Source organism: Desmodus rotundus, chromosome 5 (genome assembly GCF_022682495.2).
Source record: "Desmodus rotundus isolate HL8 chromosome 5, HLdesRot8A.1, whole genome shotgun sequence".
Lineage (NCBI taxonomy): Eukaryota > Metazoa > Chordata > Mammalia > Chiroptera > Phyllostomidae > Desmodus > Desmodus rotundus.
In genome coordinates this window covers 9,321,580-9,342,762 of record NC_071391.1, presented here as the reverse complement: position 1 = coordinate 9,342,762, position 21,183 = coordinate 9,321,580, and the positions used below count along the sequence as shown (strand labels likewise).

At 40.5% G+C, this 21,183-nt stretch overlaps 1 protein-coding gene across 1 annotated transcript; it reads right to left on the bottom strand.

The window, feature by feature from the left end:
* Positions 1–2,525: 2,525 nt before the first annotated feature.
* Positions 2,526–16,298, bottom strand: GLYATL2 (glycine-N-acyltransferase like 2). Its single transcript, XM_024559116.3, has 6 exons — positions 16,251–16,298; positions 10,571–10,688; positions 9,325–9,432; positions 7,447–7,573; positions 7,172–7,352; positions 2,526–2,934 (listed from the first exon to the last, which is right to left on the bottom strand). The coding sequence occupies exons 2-6, from the start codon at positions 10,646–10,648 to the stop codon at positions 2,526–2,528; spliced, it is 903 nt and encodes a 300-aa protein (XP_024414884.2). The 5' UTR covers positions 10,649–10,688; positions 16,251–16,298.
* Positions 16,299–21,183: the final 4,885 nt, after the last annotated feature.

The following is a 21,183-nucleotide window of genomic DNA, read 5'->3' as shown; positions in this document are numbered from 1 at the left end:
ACTCTCTTCACCCCCACTCCCCCACAGCGCCAGAAATGACAAGCACCAGGCTGGCTTTGCCCCCACGAAGGCTTTTACAAAAACCCCAGGGACCCAGACTGAAGACGAGTTCGCCCAGAGACACATGAGGTGGGCCTTAGCTGAAAGGAGGGTAAATAGGAAGGAAAAAAAAATAAACAAACCCATGAGCTATAGCAGCTTTGGACTAACACGTGCACCTTCAGGGAGAACTAGAGGCAGCAGCTCCCACCCGCACCTCTCCAGACCTTGCCCACAAGTGCAGTCCCCAAAGGGGTGGGAAGTTCTATGGCGCCAGGTAATGGAAGAGTGGGCAAACTGACACTGTGCTGCCATTAGCTGTCAAGAGTGTCAATCCTCACACCACTCCGCCCCCCGCCCCGCCCACCCCACCCCTTTAGCTCTCTCAGGTCTATCAGTCTTATCCTCCAGTGCCATCTTCAGGCCGAGCCCAGAACTCCAACCTTCCAGAAGAAGCCTTTGGTCACAGTGAGTATTGCTGGCCAAGGGCTGGGAGTGGTTCTTAAGGGCTCTGTTTGCAAGTGCCAGGGTGGGCCTTGAAGCTGCAAATGGGAGAGCGGAGGCTCTGAGGTAGGGTCACAGAGGGATGGGTGGGGACAGCGGGGAGCCATGATAGATAGGAGCAGGGCCAAGAAGTGGGCTAGGGTCTTGCAGACTGACTGGAACAATAGAGGAAAAAGCAATGGCTAGGATTTAAGGCCACTGTACCTGACTGCTTGGGTGTGATCCTGGTTCTACTAATAGCTGTGCATGTTGAGGCCAATTGCTTGATGTCTCTATGGCCACAATTTCCTTTGAAATGGGGATAATGGCAGCTGCCTCCTACAGTTGTTATGAGGATAAAATGAGTAAATATTTGTAATATATTTAGTTTTTGTCTAATGAAATCAACAATTGGCCTTCGAAATGGTGGGTCACCAGCAGCACTGGCCTCACCTCTGAGAAATGCCCATTCTGGGCCCCATTCCAGCCCCACTGAATCAGAAGTTTGCAGAAGGAGCTAGGAGAAATACTGCCCTTTGAGAAAACATGAATGGACCTTGAGAATATTACACTAAGGGAAGGAAGGCAGGCAGAAAGAGCTAAGAACCAAATGATTTCACTCCTGTGCGGGATATAAAACTGAAACTCATAGACAACAGTATGGCGGTTACCAGAGGGAAGGGGTTGAGGAGGTAGTAAAGGGTACGAGGGACGAAATATATGAGGACAGAAGATGATTTAACTTTGGCTGGTGTGTACACAATGTAATATACAGATCATGTACCATAGAAATGTACACTGAGACCTATATGATCCCATTAACCAATGTCACCCCAATGACTTTAATAAATAACAAAAAAAGAAATGCTTGTCAGTCTCAAATGGGAAGCATGAGTTTACTTTCCTCATGGAGAAACATAAACTTGAAGCTCATACGTAGTAGGCTAAGTAATGACCCCCAATAATATCCAGATGCTAATCCTTAGAAGCTTTGATCGTTAAAGCATATGACTTTACAGAGGTGACTAAGTTAAGCATTTTGAGATGAGGAGGTTATCCTGGATTGGAACCCAAGCAGGCCCTAAGGGTAATCCCAAGTGTGCTAGTAAGAGGGAGGAAGGAAGATTTGAACACAGAAAAGAAGGGTAAGTGAAGTGGACGGCAATCAAGGGAGAAAAGGCAGTGTGATGCAGGACCCCATGCCCAGGTGTGAGGACAGCCTGCAGACGCTGGAGAAGACGAGGAAGTGGATTCTTCCCTAAGAACCTCCAGAAAGAGCAGGCCGTGCTGGCACTTCGACTTTTATCCCATAAGACCCTTTTTGGATTTCTGACTACTAAAAATACAAGGTAATACATTTTTGTTGCTTTAAGCCGGTAAGTGTGTGATAATTTTTTATAACAACAATAGGAAACCAATACAGCATAGATATTAAAATAATATTGAAAATATGATGTCACACAGCTCAACCTACCAAGCCCCTGTCAAAACCAAATTCTCACTGACAGCCACATACAGACATTCAGGAGAGCATCGTGAAGCTCTTTAGAAGACACCCAGGACCAAAAGCAATGATGCTGAATGAAAGAAACACCTTTGAAAGATCCTTTGGAAAAATTTGAAGAGGAAAGGGAAGATACCAGAGGAGACACTTGTCAAAGCAGACTTTTTATTTTCAAACACAGAAGCATAAAAAAAGCAGCAGTCTTTTCATAAAAGATAGCTTCTTCAAAGAAGGACATATTGCTTTGAAAGGGTTCTCTTGGCACTAATGATTGTTATCGGGCAATATTAATTCTGAAATGTCTGTCACCATAAAGGAAAAGTATGTCCTCAAAGGGTCAAGCTTCTAATTTTCTGTAATATGAAGGAGAAGGAAGACTAAAATATTACATAAGGATGGGCTGAAGTAATGCATGGGCCCCAGGTAATTGGATGCTTTTTTGTGTTTGTACTGATGCATTTTCACTGATAGGAAAGGCTTACATGGACAGTGGCACCAATCAGCAATATTTCTTGGGGTTGCATTTCCACTGATGCCAGCCACAAGGATGGCGTGTCATTCCCCAATTTGGCAGCTTCTGTACAATATTTTCTTTACTTCCTGCCACATGAAAATAATATGGTATTTTTTTCTGATTAAGATACTCTATTGAGTGATGATAAATTAGCCACATGTTGCCTTGTTGTCGATATTTAGGGACCGTATAACCCATCCTCAGCTCACAGGACTGTTCCATCACAGTCCAAGAGACAGGGAGTTTCTCTGGACCCAGTACACCAAACGCTGGGAAATGCTGGATGCAGCGTTCAACATATTTCAAGCTCCTCTCATTTTTTCCAAAGTCCCACTGCTCATTCACAAGCCTTGCATGTGAGGTATCCAAGAAGATGCTTGAAAAGTTTTGTTCCCTGTCAAGAAAAAAAAAAGAGCATTTATTCAGCCGACTTTTACCAAACACCAGGATTGCAGAGAATTAATGACACCCTTCCTTTTCTGGAGGATCCCACAGTTTAGAGGAGGAAACAGATGCACCAAGAAAAATACTATTTCTATGTCTGCTTTAAAACCTTTCCAAATAATCAAGAGGGAGAACATCTTAATTGCTTTATGATGCAGAAAGTACATCTCAAAAAAAAAAAAAAAGTCCAGGCAAATACCCCAAGGAAGAAAAAAATGAGCTCATGTCCCTAAAATAGCAAAGATGTACACCAGGGCTACCGCCCACACAGCTGAATTTTCTTTGAAGAGCCACATGTGAAACACGTGGGTTCTGAATTCTATGCCACAAAATATCTAAATACACAAGACATTTCTTTTAACAGATATTTCGATAAAATGTTTGTCACCAGAAGATGAGAGCAGTGTTACTCTTACAGCTTCATGTGTCCCAAAGCCCATCACCACATACCTCTAGGGAAGTACCAAAAGTGCGATTTAAGAAGTACCGGTACAGGACCTGGAATTGGATTTTGGGGGTGGGAACAATCAAGATTTTAATCCTCATTCTCTCATTGGATAAGTTGTCTGAGAGTGAGTTTTCTTATCTGCAACATCAATATAACACCTTCTATGGGAAGGGGAGGTTGGGGCAAGTGGAAGACCCCGAAGTTTTACCCCTCCCCAGAGAGAGAGAGTTCTCAGGAACTTGTCAGTTTCAGAGTCGCCCTGTGTTTGCTGGAGGGTGAGGGCGCCGGGCACTAACTTGTCTGCACATCGGTGAGGCTATCTTTCTGTTCTCTTTCACACCTGACCGGATCCTAGTCTTGCTTCCTCAATGGCCTCGAACATTGTCACCTGCCCTCTTCTGGTGGGATGGCTGTGCATGTGGGCTCAGAGTAAAGAAACACCTGAGGACAAATACTTTATTCCAGATCGCCAGAATTACAATATTAAGTATTATTCAATACCTATTTACCATTTTCCCCTGGGCATTAGTTTATCTTAAGATTCTCATGGAAACACAGCTGGGCCAAAGCAAGATTTGAATATTGTTGGTTCTCAGCTATATCAATTGTGTGTGTGAGTGGGTGTTTAGATTTTCTTCTTTTGCATTAGTAATACAATTATAAAGAACAAGTGGATAGTAACTGAGGATAATTACATCTTTCTCTGATGCCGTTACCCAGTTAGCTTCTCCAGTGGGAACTGGTGATGCAATATATTCATATAGTCTTCTAGAGGGACTCTGCAATTTCAGGTGGGTGCATACTGTGACAGCATCCAGTGTGCACTGTTCTGTCCATCTCATTCGTTGTTCCTTTTGTTCGCTCAGCAATATATTTTGGAATTCTTACCAGTTCATATAGAACTGCTTCATTCACGCTAACTGTTGTATATTGTTCCATTGTCTGGATTATGCCTTAATGAATTTATCCATGCCCCTACTTATGCACACGTAGGTCGGTTTATATGTTATGCTATCACACATGAAGTTCATCAAAGTCTTACTATCTAATTTGGTAATATTTTCATTTAATATACATATTTTTGATCCAACTATTTCAAATCTAGGAGTCCATCTTCCAGAAATAGCACTTGTGCCATGATCTACTTATGAAGACACTTATTACAGAATTTTTGTGTTAATACAGGAATATATAAGTATGTATCTCCCTATTATAGAAATCTATGCAGCTACCAAAATAAATGCAAGGTATCTGTGTGAGCTCACATGAAAGATATATAGGTAACATATTGCTGCATGAAAAATGCGAGCTGCAGTATAGTATGTGTGTATGTTGTGAAAAAAAGAAAAAAAACTCATGTAGTATGAAAAGCATATACACCAGAACTAACAATATTTATACCTGGACAGGAAAATCATGGGGAATCCAAGCGGGAAAACTTTTACTTTTTACTCTGAATATTTGTATACTTTGTAGAGCATGTACATTTTTGCAAAATTTAGTAAAGGTTTTTCAGTGCTGCCATGATGTCCCATACCCTCCCAGGAATCTTCCTGGGAGACCTGAGTGAGTTAGTATATGTAAATGACCTCATCTAGACTTCAGGCCAAGATGGAGGCATAGGTAGACACACTGTGCCTCCTCCCACAACCAAAAGGACAACAACAAATTTAAAAACAAAAAATAACCAGAACCTACAGAAAATCGAACTGTATGGAAGTCCAACAACCAAGGAGTTAAAGAAGAAACATTCATCCAGACCGGCCGGAGGGGCAGAGATGGGCAGCTGGGTGGAGAGGACTTGTGACAAGGTGGCAGCTGGAGGACCAGGCAGGAAAGGCAGCAGCTGGCAGACCAGACAAGGCGGTGGCTTGTGGACTGGGTGGTCCCACATTTGCATGCAGATAAACCAGGAGGAACAACTGGGGAGTGAGACAGACTGCACAACCCAGGGCTGCAGCACCGGGAAATAGAGCCTCAAACCCTCTGACTGAAAACACCTGTGCGGGTTGAGGTGGCAGTGGAGAAACTCCCAGCCTCACAGGAGAATTTGTTGGAGACACCCACAGGGTCCTAGAACATACACAAAACCCACCCACCAGGGAATCATCACCAGAAGGGCCCAATTTGATTGTGGGTAGCAGGGGAAGTGACTGAAAACTGGTAGAGAGCAGAGCAAGTGGCATTGTTCCCTCTTGGACCCCTCCCCCACAAACAGTGGCCAACCCAGCCACGTGGGTTGCCCCGCCCTGGTGAACACCTAAGGCTCTGCCGCTTACTACATAAAAGTCATGCCAAGACAAAAAACAATTATCCCAAATGAAAGAACAGATCAAAGCTCCAGAAAAAATACAACTAAGCGATGAAGACATAGCCAACCTATCAGATGCACAGTTCAAAACACTGGTAATCAGGATGCTCCAGGAACTCACTGGATACTTCAACAGCATAAAAAAGACCCAGGCAGCAATAAAGGTTGCATTATGTGAAATAAAGAAAAATCTATAGGGAACCAACAGTGACAGGAAGGAAACCAGGACTCAAATCAAGGGTTTGGAGCAGAAAGAAGAAAGAAACATCCAACTAGAACAGAATGAAGAAACAAGAGTTCAAAAAAATGAGGAGAGGCTTAGGAACCTCCAGGACATCTTTAAACATTCCAACATTCAAATCATAGGGGTGCCAGAAGGAGAAAAGGAAGACCAAGAAATTGAAAATTTATTTGAAAATATAATGAAGGAGAACTTCCCCAAGCTGGCAAAGGAAATAGACTTTCAGGGAGTCCAGGAAGCTTGCAGAGTCCCAAAGAAGTTGGACCCAAGGACACACACACCAAGGCACAACATAATTACATTACCCAAGATTAAAGAGAAGGAGAGAAACTTAAGCAGCAAGAGAAAAGGAGAGAGTTACCTACAAAGGAGTTCCCATTAGACTATCAGCTGATTTCTCAAAAGAAACCTTGCAGGCGAGAAGGGGCTGGAAAGAAGTATTCGAAGTCATGAAAGACAAGGACCTATATCCAAGATTACTCCAGCAAGGCTTTCATTTAGAATGGAAGGGCAGATAAAGTGCTTCCCAGGCAAGGTCAAGTTAAAGGAATTCATTATCACCAAGCCCCTATTATATGAAATGTTAAAGGGACTTATCTAAGAAATAGAAAATATCAAAAACTATGAATCGTAAAATGACAACAAATTCACAACTATCAACAACTGAACCTAAAAGACAAAAGCAAACTAAGCAAACAACTAGAACAGGAACAAAACCACAGAAATGGACATCACATGGAGGATTATCAGTGGGGTGGGAGGGGGAGAGAGGGGGAAAAGTTACAGAGAATAAGTAGCATAAATGGTAGGTAGAAAATAGACAGGGGGAGGTTAATGTAGAAGCCAAAAAACTTATATGTACGACCTGTGGACATGAAGTAAAGGGCGGGGGGAATGCTGGTGGGAGGGGGTTTGTAGGGCAGAGGGCAATAAAAGGGGGAGAAATGGGACAACTGTAATAGCATAATCAATAAAATATATTTTTAAAAAATCATTAACAACAACAAAAAAAGGCCTCATGTAATGAAGGCCCTACTCATGCTCAGCAAACAAAGTTCTCTTCTTTTACCCATGCAGCTATGTACCTCATCATAATTTAGTCTCAAATCCTACGTTTCCGAGTCTGGTCCTTATGGCAACTTAATGATTCTATCAGGAATTTGAGAAGCATAAAAGTAAGATCTCACCTGCTAGCTTTATCCACTTTGGGTACTTTAAACATCTGTGTCAAATCCTCTTTGCCATCACTTGATGTCTTGAGTTCCAGTGGTGTTTCTTTTGAGAAGAGCATGGTCCTTGTGTAATCCACCTGCACTGATTTTGAAGCTGAAACCTTTCTTATTGCCTCGCCCAGGTTCTCTTGGCAACCTGGAAGGAGGAAGAAGACAGGCTCTGCATAACCCCACCCATAGCTTCTGTGAGTAAACCAGAGGGTCTTTGCCTTTTAACTCAGACCAGTTACCTTGGATCTGGAAGACTTGTTCCCAGTTGATAACCTGGGGGCATGCCAGGACTTCTTCTAAGTTGTCAGGAGCTTTGATGAAGATGTGGTAAGTATTGGTATAATGATCCAGATCATCTTTCATCTCCTGATGTAACAAATAATAATCATATTTACATGGCTCTATGATTTACCAGATGTTCTTGCATACATCTGGAGTGCTGCACTCGATTGTTTGATACCCCCCTTTTTTTTTTCTGAGACAGGTGCATAAAATGGCCTTGGAATTCTTTGACACACTGAAGGTATTTCCTTTCTGATGATGCACTGAAGTCAGCTGTCTTAGGGAGGGTGAGTAAATAGCTCCATTGTCTTGGATGGAAGGAGCACCAGGACTAGTTAAGGGTCTAAAACAGAGAGTGCCTCCAATATGGAAAAAAGTATGAGAAACAGTTTGGGGGGTCAATATTCTGGGACTCGGAGGATATAATGACTAAGCTAATTCTGACCCAGCATTCTGGGGTGATTGACTCTTGGTGTGCATGTGAATAGAGAGGACTTTGAGAAAGACCCATCATGCCAGAGCTCACAAAAGCACCTGGAGTTGAAGGCCAAGTCTGCCACTGCCTACCTGCTACTTTCTACTGTTGACACTCTCCTGGTGGTCCTAGGGCTCACTGCAGGTAGTGTTGTGTTCTAATGCCCCTGATTACTATGTAAATAGAGGGAGGGTAGAATATCCCTACACTGGGATGAAAGGGATTCACTACTTATACTTCCCAAACTTGGAAGATGGGGAAGACATTTCTATTAAAATACATGATTTGTCTATTGTTTAACAATTCTCTCACATACAAGGGGGGGACCCAAAAAACAGAATTATTTTCTGGAGGACAGACCCCTTGTGGTACAGGCTTCCCCTGTTAGGTGAGTATTCTAGAAACCCATTTGTATCAGTGTACCAGCTGATGTTTTTTGTCAGAGGCTGCGTTCAGCTTCAGTGAATTTTCCTGAAGACTCTTTCAGTGCATTTGCCCATTTCATGATGGGCGATTTTCAAGGATACCTGCCCACACCATACCGAATGTTCAGCAGCTTTTGACCAAAAACAGCATGATCGCCATGCCCCACCCTCCCTCTTCACCCAATCTTGCCCTGAGTGACTTTTTTGTTTGTTTGTTTCCCCGGATGAAAAAAGTCCTCAAAAGGAAACCTTTTGCTGATGTGGAAGAAGTGAAACAAAAAACAGTAGAAACTCTAAAATGCATCAAAATTGACAAGTTCAAACACTATCTTTGAGCAGTGGAAAAAGTGTTTCAGTAGGTGTATTGCATGAAATGGAGAGTACCAGTAATTTGAAGGTGACTGAAGTTTAAACATGTAAGGATAAATACACATTTTTAAATAAATATATTTAGGGGTTTTTTTGGTCTCCCCTTGTAGTAATTTTATCAGCCCCACTTTTCATAGTTAAGAGAACAGCCATCTTCCCAAGGTCACACAACTAGTCACTTGGTAGTTTCAGATCTCAAATCCAACACTGATTCAAGTATTATTGGATATTGTTCATCTAGTCATAGGGAAAGAAAGACCTTTCCTAACCACTTCCAGCCATAGGCGTCTATGTTGAGGTATATGCCTGTGATCAGAATCTTAATGGAAAAGAATCGACTAGATGGAATCCTAAGGTTACTTACAAGACATGGACTATTAGCTACTTGGGCTACTCCCATGCCTTATCTCACCATCCTACCTTCTCCCCCAAGCAGTCTTTCCAAAACCTATATGAATCAGGGGTGCAAAGTTCTTCTCCCCAGTTCCCAGCTTCAGTTCCTTCATTCCCACACAGAGAACATCCAGAGCGTGACTGGCCTTGTATTTAGTAGCCTGAGGTCTCACCTCTTTCTTAGGCCGAGTAATGACTATCTGATAATCTGGCCAGGCATCCACTAACACCTCCAGGTTGAATGGGTTTTTATTTATAATGTTGAAAATGGCACCATACACCTACAAGGGCAACAGAACAAAACAGGAGAAGATGAAGTGTTTCTTTGAGATAGGGTCTTGGGTGTGCTATGGGAAATAAAACCAGGAGTTAAGAAGACCGAACAGGATAGAACTAGGGCTTCCAGAATAGCTCACTGGACTATCATTGGAAGGTATGCTGCAAAATGGCCCAGTAAACGCCCACAAAAATCCAAGCCAATAGCTGAATCACTAGGAACTAGGTCCCATGACATTCATTGTTTCAAAATTCATACCATTTTCCCATTTTTAAATTTCCTAACATATCATCTATTTGGCATCTATTATATATCAGATGTGTTTCAAGTATAGAGAATTCAAAGGTGAATTCAAGCCCAGAAGAACAGAGAAATACATAGTCTGATCATAATGAGACACATATTAATGATTGGATGCACGGGGTGGTGTGGAGGAAGTGGTAGGAGACTGACAGAAGGAGTAATATTTGATTTGGATCTTGTAAGATAAGTAAAGTTTTCTTTGGTGAAATAAAGAGAGAAGCAGGGCAAGTAATTTCAGGTAGGAAGAAAAGCATGAATAAATGCTTGAATGGGTAGCAGATTGTATCCTATATCATACCTGCTGCTCAATAATTGCAGCATCTGGCAGGGGAATGTTGGGAGAAGTAGAAGAGGCTGGGTATATATATATATATATTATATATATATATATATATAGTATATATATATATATATATATATAATATATATATATATACCTTTGTATACCCAATTAAGGATTGTGGACTTTATGCCACGGACATGGACCTCTACTAAAATTTTAAAACAAGGGACTGCTATAATTATATTTGTTCAGATAGATGACTCTGCTCACCAAGTTGCAGGTGGGATGATAATATTGAAAATAGGGAGATATTGCAATAGCCTGGAGCAAAAAAGGAATTTCATTAGAGATAGCATAGAGCAGAGTCAAAAGATGTTTAAAAGGCAAAAAAAGAAGTAAAGTAGGTGAATACATATGGGTATTGAGGTCATCCCTGAGGAAGTAATCTGAAAACTTGTTCTTCCATCTTCCCTGGGAACGGGAAAGGTTCTGAGCCCTGAAGCCATCCTCTTCACTCCTCAGCCCTCTTTCCCTGCATCAGCCCTTACTTCCTCACCTTAAAGGACTCAGGGATGCTCTTTTCCAAAGATTCATACAGAAGTTGCAGCTTCTGGAGTTCATTAATCACAAACATCCTGTGTATCACCTCAGCCTCCTTCCCTCAGGAAGATGATCTAAGGAAATAAACACACAAACAAAAATACCTGGAAAGATGTGACAGGTGTCCAGGAAGAGGAAGGAGAAGTCACCTAGGACACCATACACTGCCAGAGGTAAAGGACTTGAGAAATTGTCTAGTCCAAACCTTTCATTTTACAAATGAGCAACTAAAGCCCAGAGCTGCAGCTGGACCTCAGGGCTCCTTGGTGATTTCTCTACAATTCTAAGGTAAGAAACACAGTTAGCGTATCTGGTGAAACAAATCTCCACAAGCCCATTTGATTCAATTCAGGCTGAGAACCTGAGAGGTGAATGTCTTCAGTTGTTCAGATGCAAATAAAGAATAATGTATCTCTCCAGAAACTGTCCCTAAGGACCCCTGAGACCCCCAGGCATCGAAATACCCATGCTCCAACGTTGCCATAGCATCAGTAATATTTTTCAGCCATCATGAAATAATGAGATCTTCTGGAAAAGGTCTTGAAAAGCGTATTGTGTGTAGTCCCTTTTTTCCAAGGAACAAAATCATAGCAGGGAAAAGTGTTGGTTAGCAATAAGACTACCCAAGTATAAATTGGCAAAATCTATGAATTATGTACTAGTAACCTTAAAAACAAAGTAAATGCTTCTATTCAATAATTCCACTTCTAGAAACTGATCCCAGGAAAATGAATCTATAGAAGATATCTATAAACATATAAAAACAGGGAAATCCATTGTAGTGTTATGACATTATTAATTTAGACATGATCCCAACATTTATTATAAAGAAATGGTTAAGTTAATGATGGTATATCTATTTTTTAAATATATTTATGATTATGCTATTGCGGTTGTCCCATTTTTTTCTCCGTGTTATTCTCCTCCACCCTGTACCCCCTCCAACACCATTCCCCACCATAGTTCATGTCCATGAGTCATACATATAAGTCCTTTGGATTCTCCATTTCCCACACTATTCTTAACCTCCCCCTGTCTATTTTCTACCTACCATTTATGCTTCTTATTCCCAGTACCTTTCCCCCATTTTCCCTGCTCCCTCTCCCCACTGGTAACCCTCCATGTGATCTCTATTTCTGTGATTCTGTTCCTGTTCTACTTGTTCACTTTGTTTTTGTTTTAGGTTCAGTTGTTGATAGTTGTGAGTTTGTTGTCCTTTCACTGTTCATAGTTTTCAACATCTTCTTTTTCTTACATAAGTCCCTTTAACATTTCATATAATAAGGGCTTGGTGATAATGAACTCCTTTAACTTGATCTTATCTGGAAGCACTTTATCTGCCCTTCCATTGTAAATGAAGCTTTGCTGGATAGAGTAATCTTGGATGTAGGTCCTTGCTTTTCATGACTTCGAATACTTCTTTCCAGCCCCTTCTTGCCTGTAAGGTCTCTTTGGAGAAATCAGCTGACAGTCTTATGGGAAGTCCTTTGTAGGTAACTGTGTCCTTTTCCCTTGCTGCTTCTAAGATTCTCTCCTTCTCTTTAATCTTGGGTAATGTAATTATGATGTGCCTTGGTGTGTGCTTCCTTGGGTCCAACTTCTTTGGGACTCTCTGAGCTTCCTGGACTTGCTGGAAGTCTATTTCTTTTGCCAGCTTGGGGAAGTTCTCCTTCATTATATTTTCAAATAAGTTTTCAATTTCTGGGTCTTCCTCTTCTCCTTCTGGAACCCCTATAATTCAGATGTTTGAATGTTTAAAGTTTTCCTGGAGGTTCCTAAGCTTCTCCTCATTTAAAAAAAAAAAATTCTTGCTTCTTCATTCTGTCCTGGTTGAATGTTTTCCTTCTTTCTGCTCCGAACCATTGATTTGAGTCCCAGTTTCCTTCCTGTCACTGTTGGTTCCATGTGCATTTTCCTTTAATTCACTTTTCATAGCCTTCACCTTTTCCTCTATTTTGCGACCATACTCAACCCTTTCTGTGAGCATCCTGGTTACCAGTGTTTTGAACTGTGCATCTGATAGATTGACGATCTCTTCATCGCTTAGTTGTATTTTTTTCTGGAGCTTTGATCTGTACTTTCATTTGGGCCATTTTTATTTTTGTCTTGTCTTGCCTGTTATGTAGTTAGGGGTGGAGCTTTAGGTATTTGCCAGGGCAGGGCAACCCACATCATTGCGTTGTGGCACTGTGTGTGGGGAGGGGTCTGAGAGGGAACAATGCCACTTGCTCAGCTCTTTGCCAGCTTTCAGTCACTTTCTCTGCTACCCACAAGCAAATTGGGCCCTTCTGTTGCTGATCCCCAGGTAGGTGGTTTTGTGTATGTTCTAGGACCCTGTGGGTCTCTCCAACAAACTCTCCTGTGAGGCTGGGAATTGCTCCTGCCACCTCAAACACCACAGGTTTTTTCAGTCAGAGGTTTTGAGGCTTTATTTCCCCATACTGGAACCCTAGGTTGCATGGTCTGTCTTGCTCCCAGTTGTTCCTCCTGGTTTATCCGCATGCAAATGTGGGACCACCCTCTCCACCAGCTGCCAATTCACCCTGGGCCTTCTGGCAGTAGAATTTTTCTGCATTAACCTGATCCAATAGATACTCTGTTATGATCACACATAAACATAAGTTGAAGACTAAATGTTTAACAGGATCAGAGAGGAAGAGGGGCTAACAGAGGATATTGAGAAAAAATGATCAAAGAACAGTGTGAAAAATAAGAGAAGTATCTCAGAAGTCAAAATAAGAGAAACTTTATTTTACCTTTTTTGTTTTTATTTAAAAAGAAATACCTTTATTTTTGTCAACTACTAGTTATATGCATAAAGGGGTAAAAGTAATGGCAATATCTGTTTTTTTCTCTTTTAGATTCTATAGTCCTTAATTAATAAATATTGGGCTAATGCCTATGCATTTTTCCTCTTATTACATGACATTATTATATTATGTTCTTAATTTTTTGTCTTACCTTAAGTTTCTTTTTATTTTTTCTTTTTTAAATCCTTGTTCAGTTATAGTTGTCCTACATTTTTCCCCATTGCTCTCCCCTGCCTTGTCCCACCCCACTCCTATAGTCAAATCCCCCACCAACTTGGTCCATGCCCATAAGTCTTCTATTTTTGTTCCTTGGCATGTCCCTTCCCCTTTTTTCTCCCATTATTTCCCTTCCCCTCTCCCCTCTGGTCACTGTCCGTTTGTTCTTTATTTCCAAGTATTTATTTTAAAGGAGAGTGACCAGTGGAGTCAAATACCACGGAGAAGCTAAGAGAGATGAGTACTAAAAATGTCAATGCATTTTGGAGTTAGGAACTCATTTCTAATTTGGTGAGAGTTAAGTCATAGAATGATGGAGGAAGAAATCCAGGTTAAGGGCATTAGAGAATAAATGACATGTGAGGAAATGAAGATAAGTCTTTTAAAGAGCTTCACCAGGAAAGGAAGGAGAAAAATATGAGTATATGAAGTAGGGATGGAGAGTATAGGAGCTCAAAGGAAGTTTCTTATTAGATGACAGAATTAAGCAGATTAGTACTAACTACAGAAAGCAGGTAAGATGGACTGACCATAACTGATGGGCCAATGGATATAATAAGAGATGGAAAAGGGAAAGAAAAATAGCTAAATCCATGGGTTAGGCACTGTTTCAAATCCTCTATGTTTATTAATTCATTTAATCTTCAACAACATTTCTAAGTGTATGTGTTGGGATTAGTTTTGGACAGAAAGAATACCTTTTCTACACAATGGAAAAGAAAAATTTTTGTTTAGGTGTTCACGTAGATATATGTGCATGAGTACTTGGGGTTAGAGGAAAGATGAGGAAGTTGGCAGGTTATCTTTTAAAATCTATTTACTGGAAGAAATAGAAAGGAAAGTCATCTTTTGAAAGTAAGTAGGATGAGAGAGTGCACCAGAGAAGTGTATAGAAAAAAGAATAAGGTTTTAATGGAAACAATTAAGGTTTAAATGGCTTCCAGTGTTAGCTGGAAAAAATGCAGGTTAGGGTTACATAAAGGGATTGCCAGGCTTGCTTAGGACCAGGTGCAGGCGGAAAACCATCATTTGGAAGTGGTAGTCATCCACCTGTATGAGCTCAGCACCCAGAGACCAGAAGAAGAGAAGACAAATTAAAATGAACCAGAATACAATTTTTTCCAGTCTCAGAATAGCAAATAAGACAAGGGGCAAAGTTTTTGGAAATAAGACCCCTTAAGCTGAATTAAAGTGATGTAATTTAAGAGAGAAGGGGGAGTAAATTAGTATGGAGGTCAATCAAGTGGGAAAAAATGAAGATAGCCAGGGATTAAAGCACTTTATAAAGTCAAAGAATAGCCGTGGTGGTAGACTGGGGGAATGTATTCAGAGACTAGGAGATTGGGATTGGAAATTGGGCTATTAGAGGTTAGGATTTCAGAAATTAATCAGTTCTGGATATACGGCTGTTGGCTTCAAGTCAACAGAGAAGGAGTCAATAAGGGGATGTGTATTGCTGGTGTCATAAACATTTACCAGGATGTGACAGGAATTTAATGAAGAGAAACATCTGTGAGCTGGGTGCCAAATACATCAATGACTAGAGAGAAATTTGTCAGAGAGCAACAGGAAAGGGTAACACTTCATCTTAACCACATGGCATAGCATTCAAAGAAGGAAGAGTTTTTCTATGCAAATGGACAAGCAAAACTTTAGAACCACAGATTGCAGGCCAGGAGAATGCTGATACTTGTCTTTCTTTACTCAGTGTGGTGCTATGGGTGTCTGGAGGGTGGTAGGAAAAGGTACACACATTATCAACAATTTACAGTTCAAGGAAAAGATTTCGGCAGCTTACCAGTTTAAAATAACACACCCTGGCTTTGTAGATTTTTAAAGTGTTTTCTTGCTCCAGGGACTTACAATGTTTTGAGGAATTGGTTCTCAATATTGGATTCTGGTGAGTGCTCCTTCCGAGGGTTTGCAGGGAGAATAAAATGAATTAACAAGTACAAATTTTTGGCGGGGGGTGGGAAGGGAGTTTCTACAGACTCTATTTTTTCTTCTTTTTTGAGTTTAAATTATTTTTTACTTTTCAATTGCATTTGACATACAATATTTTATTAGTTTCAGGTATACAACTCAGTGATTAGACACTATATAACCTAAGTGATCACCTCAATAAATCTCACACCCATCTGACACCAACATATTTATTACAATATTATTTACTGTTTAGAATCGAAGGACATATAAAGAGCTTCCCAGATAAGAAAAAGCTAAAGGAGTTCATCACCACCAAACCAGTATTGAATGAAATGTTAAAGGGTCTTCTTTAAGACGAAGAAGAAAAAAAGATTAAAAATATGAATAATAAAATGACAATAAATACATACCTATCAACAACTGAATCTAAAAAATGAAATAAATTAACAACCAGAACAGAAACAGACTCATGGATACAATGGACATTTTGACAGTTGCCAGATGGGAGGGGGTTTAGGGGTGGGTGGGTGAAAAAGGTGGAGAGATTAAGAAGTACAAATTGGTAGTTACAGAAAAGTCAATGGGGATGTAAAGTACAAATACAAATTCTTTAGAATCAGGATGCTAATTAGTTGAAAGGCTGAAAAACACAAGACACTGGCTTTCCACAACAATTCTGCTTACCTGAAGTTTTATTGTAGACCCTCAGTGCGTCGCTCAGTGTGGCAAAGGAGAAGCTACTGTGGCCACCACCTTATAAACTCAACTGCACTAAACTTGAACTGTCACTGTTTAACATAAATCTCCAAGAAGTGCTAGGCTCCTAAAGAGCAAACTAGAGGAAATGTCCTTGGAAGTCAGAGACTTTGTGGACCAGGAAGATACGCTATGTGCTCAATAATGGGAAACTTCTACAATTATAAAACATTTCCCACTGAAGCTTTTAATTTATACATTGTCCCTTGTAACTGATTGGCTATTCCAAAGCAATAATAATAAGATAATGTTATGTAGTTGGCAGAAATTGTCCAGCTGCAGGGTTATTTAAATGGTATCATTAGAGCAAACAAGAGATTGAAAATTTTGGCTTCCCTTCAAAGTGCCTGGTCCAAAGCCCTCAACCATGTGACCTGGGAAAAGCCAAGAACTCCCTAGGGAAGATGCTGTTAGAACAAGAACTGAGCTTTGTACATGGTGTCCTTTGTGTGGTTTAAAGTGAATGGAGACACACAAGGGAGTGGGGATTGTAAACACAAGAAAAATGAATGGTTATTGGACAAATGTTTGAAGGGATTGGAATTCGTTTTGGAGAGGAATAGAGGTAAAAATTATTTCTTAAAAGTCTGTTCTTCAGACCATTCACATCAAGATCATCTGAGCTGGTTTGTTAGATATATAGGAACTATAATCAACAAAACAAACAAGCAAGCAAAATACAACCAGAGACACTGAAATGGGGAACAAACTGACAGTAACCAGAGAGGAGGGGGAGAGGGATAATAGGAGATAATAAGGGAAGGCCATCAAGGAACATGTATAAAGGACACAAGGACAAAGCCAAAGGGGGCAGGTTCGAGGGTGGGAGGCAGAGATGAGTGGGGCAGGAAGGGGTGAAAATGGAGACAAGTGTACTTGAACAACAATAAAAAAGATTAAATCATAAATAAATACATAAATAAATAGAATTAAACAGCAAAAAATAAAAAAAGAAATAGAGGAATTTCTCCAAATCAACTGAATCAGGGTCTCCCAGAATGTTTGGGAATCTGTATTTTATAAAAATCTACCCCAAAAAGTCTGATCTACATTAACATTTTGGAGACATCTTGACAGAGGAAAGAGAAAAGAAGCTATGAAAATTTTATCCACTTTCTAAAATGATGTTGAGCAACCTCACAAATTTTGATTATTCATAAAATGAGAAAAGCAAGTTATTTTCACACAAATGAGGAAAATGATGTGGAGAGAATTAACGTCTTCCCCAGGGGTCACAAAACTAGCCAGAAGCAGTGCCTCAATCAGAAGTCAAGACCAGGTTCTTTTAATGAAATCATGATTCTTTGGTGAGTTGTCCCTGACCCATCCATGGCCATTATATCTTCTTACAGACCTGCTTCATTCACTTCAGATGACATATGCAAAACCACCAATAAGGATTTAGCACTAAGGATGTATGTGCTTGTTAGGTAAGGCATTGGGTCTTACACTTGCAGTGATTCAATTTTTTGAATGAAAAATAGTTTGCACTATCTGTCAAAGAATTTTTACAGACTTGTAATTTCATGCAATTAATTTGTTCACAAAATTGCATATGATTGTATATTTATTAGTTATCTTTTTAAAAATGTTGGCCTGTTTCCTGCCAGTAAATGCACATTTTTGCATAGCTGAGATCACACTGTGTGTAGTTGAGATGACACAATTTTGTGTCCCACCGCAACCGTTGCATAAGGAATTCTCAAACCATCAAAAGTTTTATGAAGGCAGTTCATAATGGTTGTACAATTGAAATGCGCATCTTAGAAAAAAATTTATTTCATGACATTTGGATTTTCCTAGAAACTCCCCACAACTAGGATACATAATTACTAAGTTAAGTTTCCTGGGTGCACCTTCTATATCCATAGATTTCTATGGATATTCACATTTTTTTCCTAATCACTTCTGCTACCAGATAGTCCTACCCCAAGTGGAATTGCTCATGACTGATGCCTTTATGCAGATTTGCATCTTTCATATGCAAATTGTCAGTCTTTTGTAGAAAAGAAAGTTAAAAATAGAAAAGGGAGGGAAGTCAGATGATATAGTAGTATCGTAAGAGACCTTGTCATTGAGACATTGCAAGGACAAGTGTGTAAGTCAGGGTAGACTACTCCAAAATTTTCAGTGACTTAGCACAATAAAGCTTTACTTTTTGCCCACAACATGATTCCATATGAAGTAGCAAAGGCACTCTGTCCCACACAGTCCTACCAGGATGCAGGCTTTTCCCATAGTGGCATTCTATCCTCCTCATAGACCTCAGAGTACTCTCTAATCATCTCATGGATAGTGAAAGAGAGCAAGGGCCAGCCACAGAAACGGTGCCATCACTTCCCTAAAAACCCACTGGCCATAATTCAGACACATAGCCATACTTAACTACCAATGAGCGTGGACAATGGGGTCTAACTGTGGTCTTAGGAAAAATGAGAGAGAATGCATATACTGGTGAGCATGTGCAGAACATGCTACAATGAGGGAAAATAACCTATTGTGGAAAGTGAAGAAGGAAGACTGATGGAGGAGGCAACCGAGATCTTTTAAATGCTAAAATCAGAAAGGCATAGGTATAAGGATGCAAAACCAAACACACACACACACACGGTGTGTTCTGTACAGCAGACTGCAGTTCATCTATCTTAGGGAAACTGGATAGAAAAGAACTATGGTTGACCCTTGTACAATACAAGTCTGAACTGCATGGTCCACTTACATGTAAATTTTTTCAGTAAACATATTGGAAAATTTGGGGAAGGTTTGTGACAATTTGAAAAAAAAATTTCAGATGAACCACATAGCCTAGAAATATTGAAAAAATTAAGAAAATGTGAGGTATGTCATGAATACATAAAATGTATGTAGATACTAGTCTATTTACTGCTATAAAATATACACAGATCTATTATAAAAAGTTAAAATTTATCAACATGTATGCACACACAGACACAGAATGGCGTCATTTGCAGTCACAAGAAATGTAAACAAACATAAAGATACAGTGTTAAATCACAACTGCATAATAATAATAACGGTAGTACATAACCCTTTTCATTGTGTTTAGTGCTATGTTATGAGCAACATCAGGGGGCCCGTGCAAAGTGCTGCTAGTGATGCTGGGAGTCGTCCCAAGAAGCAGAGAGAAGTAAGTCCTGACGTTTCAAGAGAATTTGAATTGCTTGATATCTACCGTAGATTGAGGCCTGCAGCTGTCCACCATTTCAAGATAAACGAATCCAGTGTAAGGAGCACTGTAAGAAAAGAATGGCCATTAAACGGCCACTGCAGCGACGCCAGCAGGCACGGAAACCTTGCACTCTTTGCAAAAGAGCTTTTTATCTTGTGTTGAAAATGCAGCTTTTGTGTGGGTACAGGATTGCTCTACGAAATGCACACCTACAGACTTCAATGTGATTCAAGAAAATGCAAAGCCATCATATGACAACTTACAACAAGGGAAGGGGAAGGAGTTAAAGTTGGAAAATTTAATGCCAGCAAAGGAGTGTTTGATAATTTTAGAAAGAAGTTTGGCTTAAAAAGTTTAAAGATAACAGAGGAAGCCGCTTTTCTTGACCAACAGGAAGATGAATTCCCATATGCCATTAAGAAAATCATTGAGGAGAAAGCATACCTGCCTGAACGGGTATTTAATGCTGACCAAAGTCCCCTCTTCTGGGGAAGAAATGCCACAGAGGACGTTATTAGTAGGGAAGAAAAGCAAGCACCAGGGTTTAAGGCAGGAAAAGATAGGCTAGCTCTACTGTTTTGTGCAAATGCAATCAGATTACGATCAGGACTGCTCTTATCTATAACGCTGTTCGCTCTGAGCCTTGAAAGGAAAAGATAAACGCCAGCTGCCAGTCTTTCAGTCCTGCGAGATGGAGGCCTGGACAATCAGAACCTTTTTTCTGGATTGGTTCCTTGGATGATATTCCCTGCAGTCAGGAAGTACCTAGCCAGCAAGCAATTTCCTTTTAAAGTTCTTTTCATATCGGAAGATGTGCCTGGCCACTCAGAACCCTATGAGTTCAACACCAAAGGCATCAAAGGGGCCTACTTGCCCCCAGATAGGACACCTCTGATGCAGCCTCTTGATCGAGGGGCCATAAGGACATTGAAGGATCATCACTATGCATGTGGAAAGGATTGTCAATGTAACGGAAGAGAACCCCAGTAGAGAGAGCATCGTGAAAGTATGAAAGGGTTACACCATTAAAGACGCCGTTGTTATTACAGTAAAATATGTGAAAGCCAGAAAGATGAAAAAAAATACTATTTAAGAAAACTGTCCAGCCCTGGCTGGTGTGGCTCAGTGGACTGAGTGCTGTCCTGTGAACCAAAGGGCCAATGGTTTAGTTCCCAGTCTAGGGCACATGCCTGGGTTGCAGGCCAGGTCCCCAGTAGGGGGTACACAAGAGGCAACCACTCATTGATGTTTCTCTCCCTCTCTTCTCCCTCCCTTCCCCCTCTAAACATAAATAAATAAAATCTTTCAAAAGAAAAGAAAAGACAAAATAACTGTCCAGATGCCGTGCATGACTTCACAGCAGTTATGACAGGGCCAACCCAGGACACTATGAAAGACATTGTGGATATGGAAAAAGGAGGGGCAAAGGGTCTCAAAATATGCATCACGGAGAAATTCAAGAACTCACAGACACCACACCGGAGGCATTAGCAGAAGACTACTTGATGGGGATGCGCGCTTCCAAACCGGTGCCAGATGATGAGGAAGATGACATAGAAGAAGTAGCGCCAGAAAATAAACAGACATGAGACAGTCTGGCAGAAGGGTTCCAGTTATTCAAAACTGCCTTTACCTTCTTTTATGACATGGATTCTTCCATGATGTCAGCAC

Coding starts and splice junctions, on each gene's coding strand:
- GLYATL2 (XM_024559116.3), bottom strand. CDS start 10,648: ATGTTTGTGATTAATGAACTCCAGAAGCTGCAACTTCTGTATGAATCT. Junction 9,433..10,570: donor GCATCCCTGAGTCCTTTAAG/GTGAGGAAGTAA, acceptor TTGCCCTTGTAG/GTGTATGGTGCCATTTTCAA. Junction 2,935..7,171: donor AAAGTGGATAAAGCTAGCAG/GTGAGATCTTAC, acceptor TTTTCTTGACAG/GGAACAAAACTTTTCAAGCA.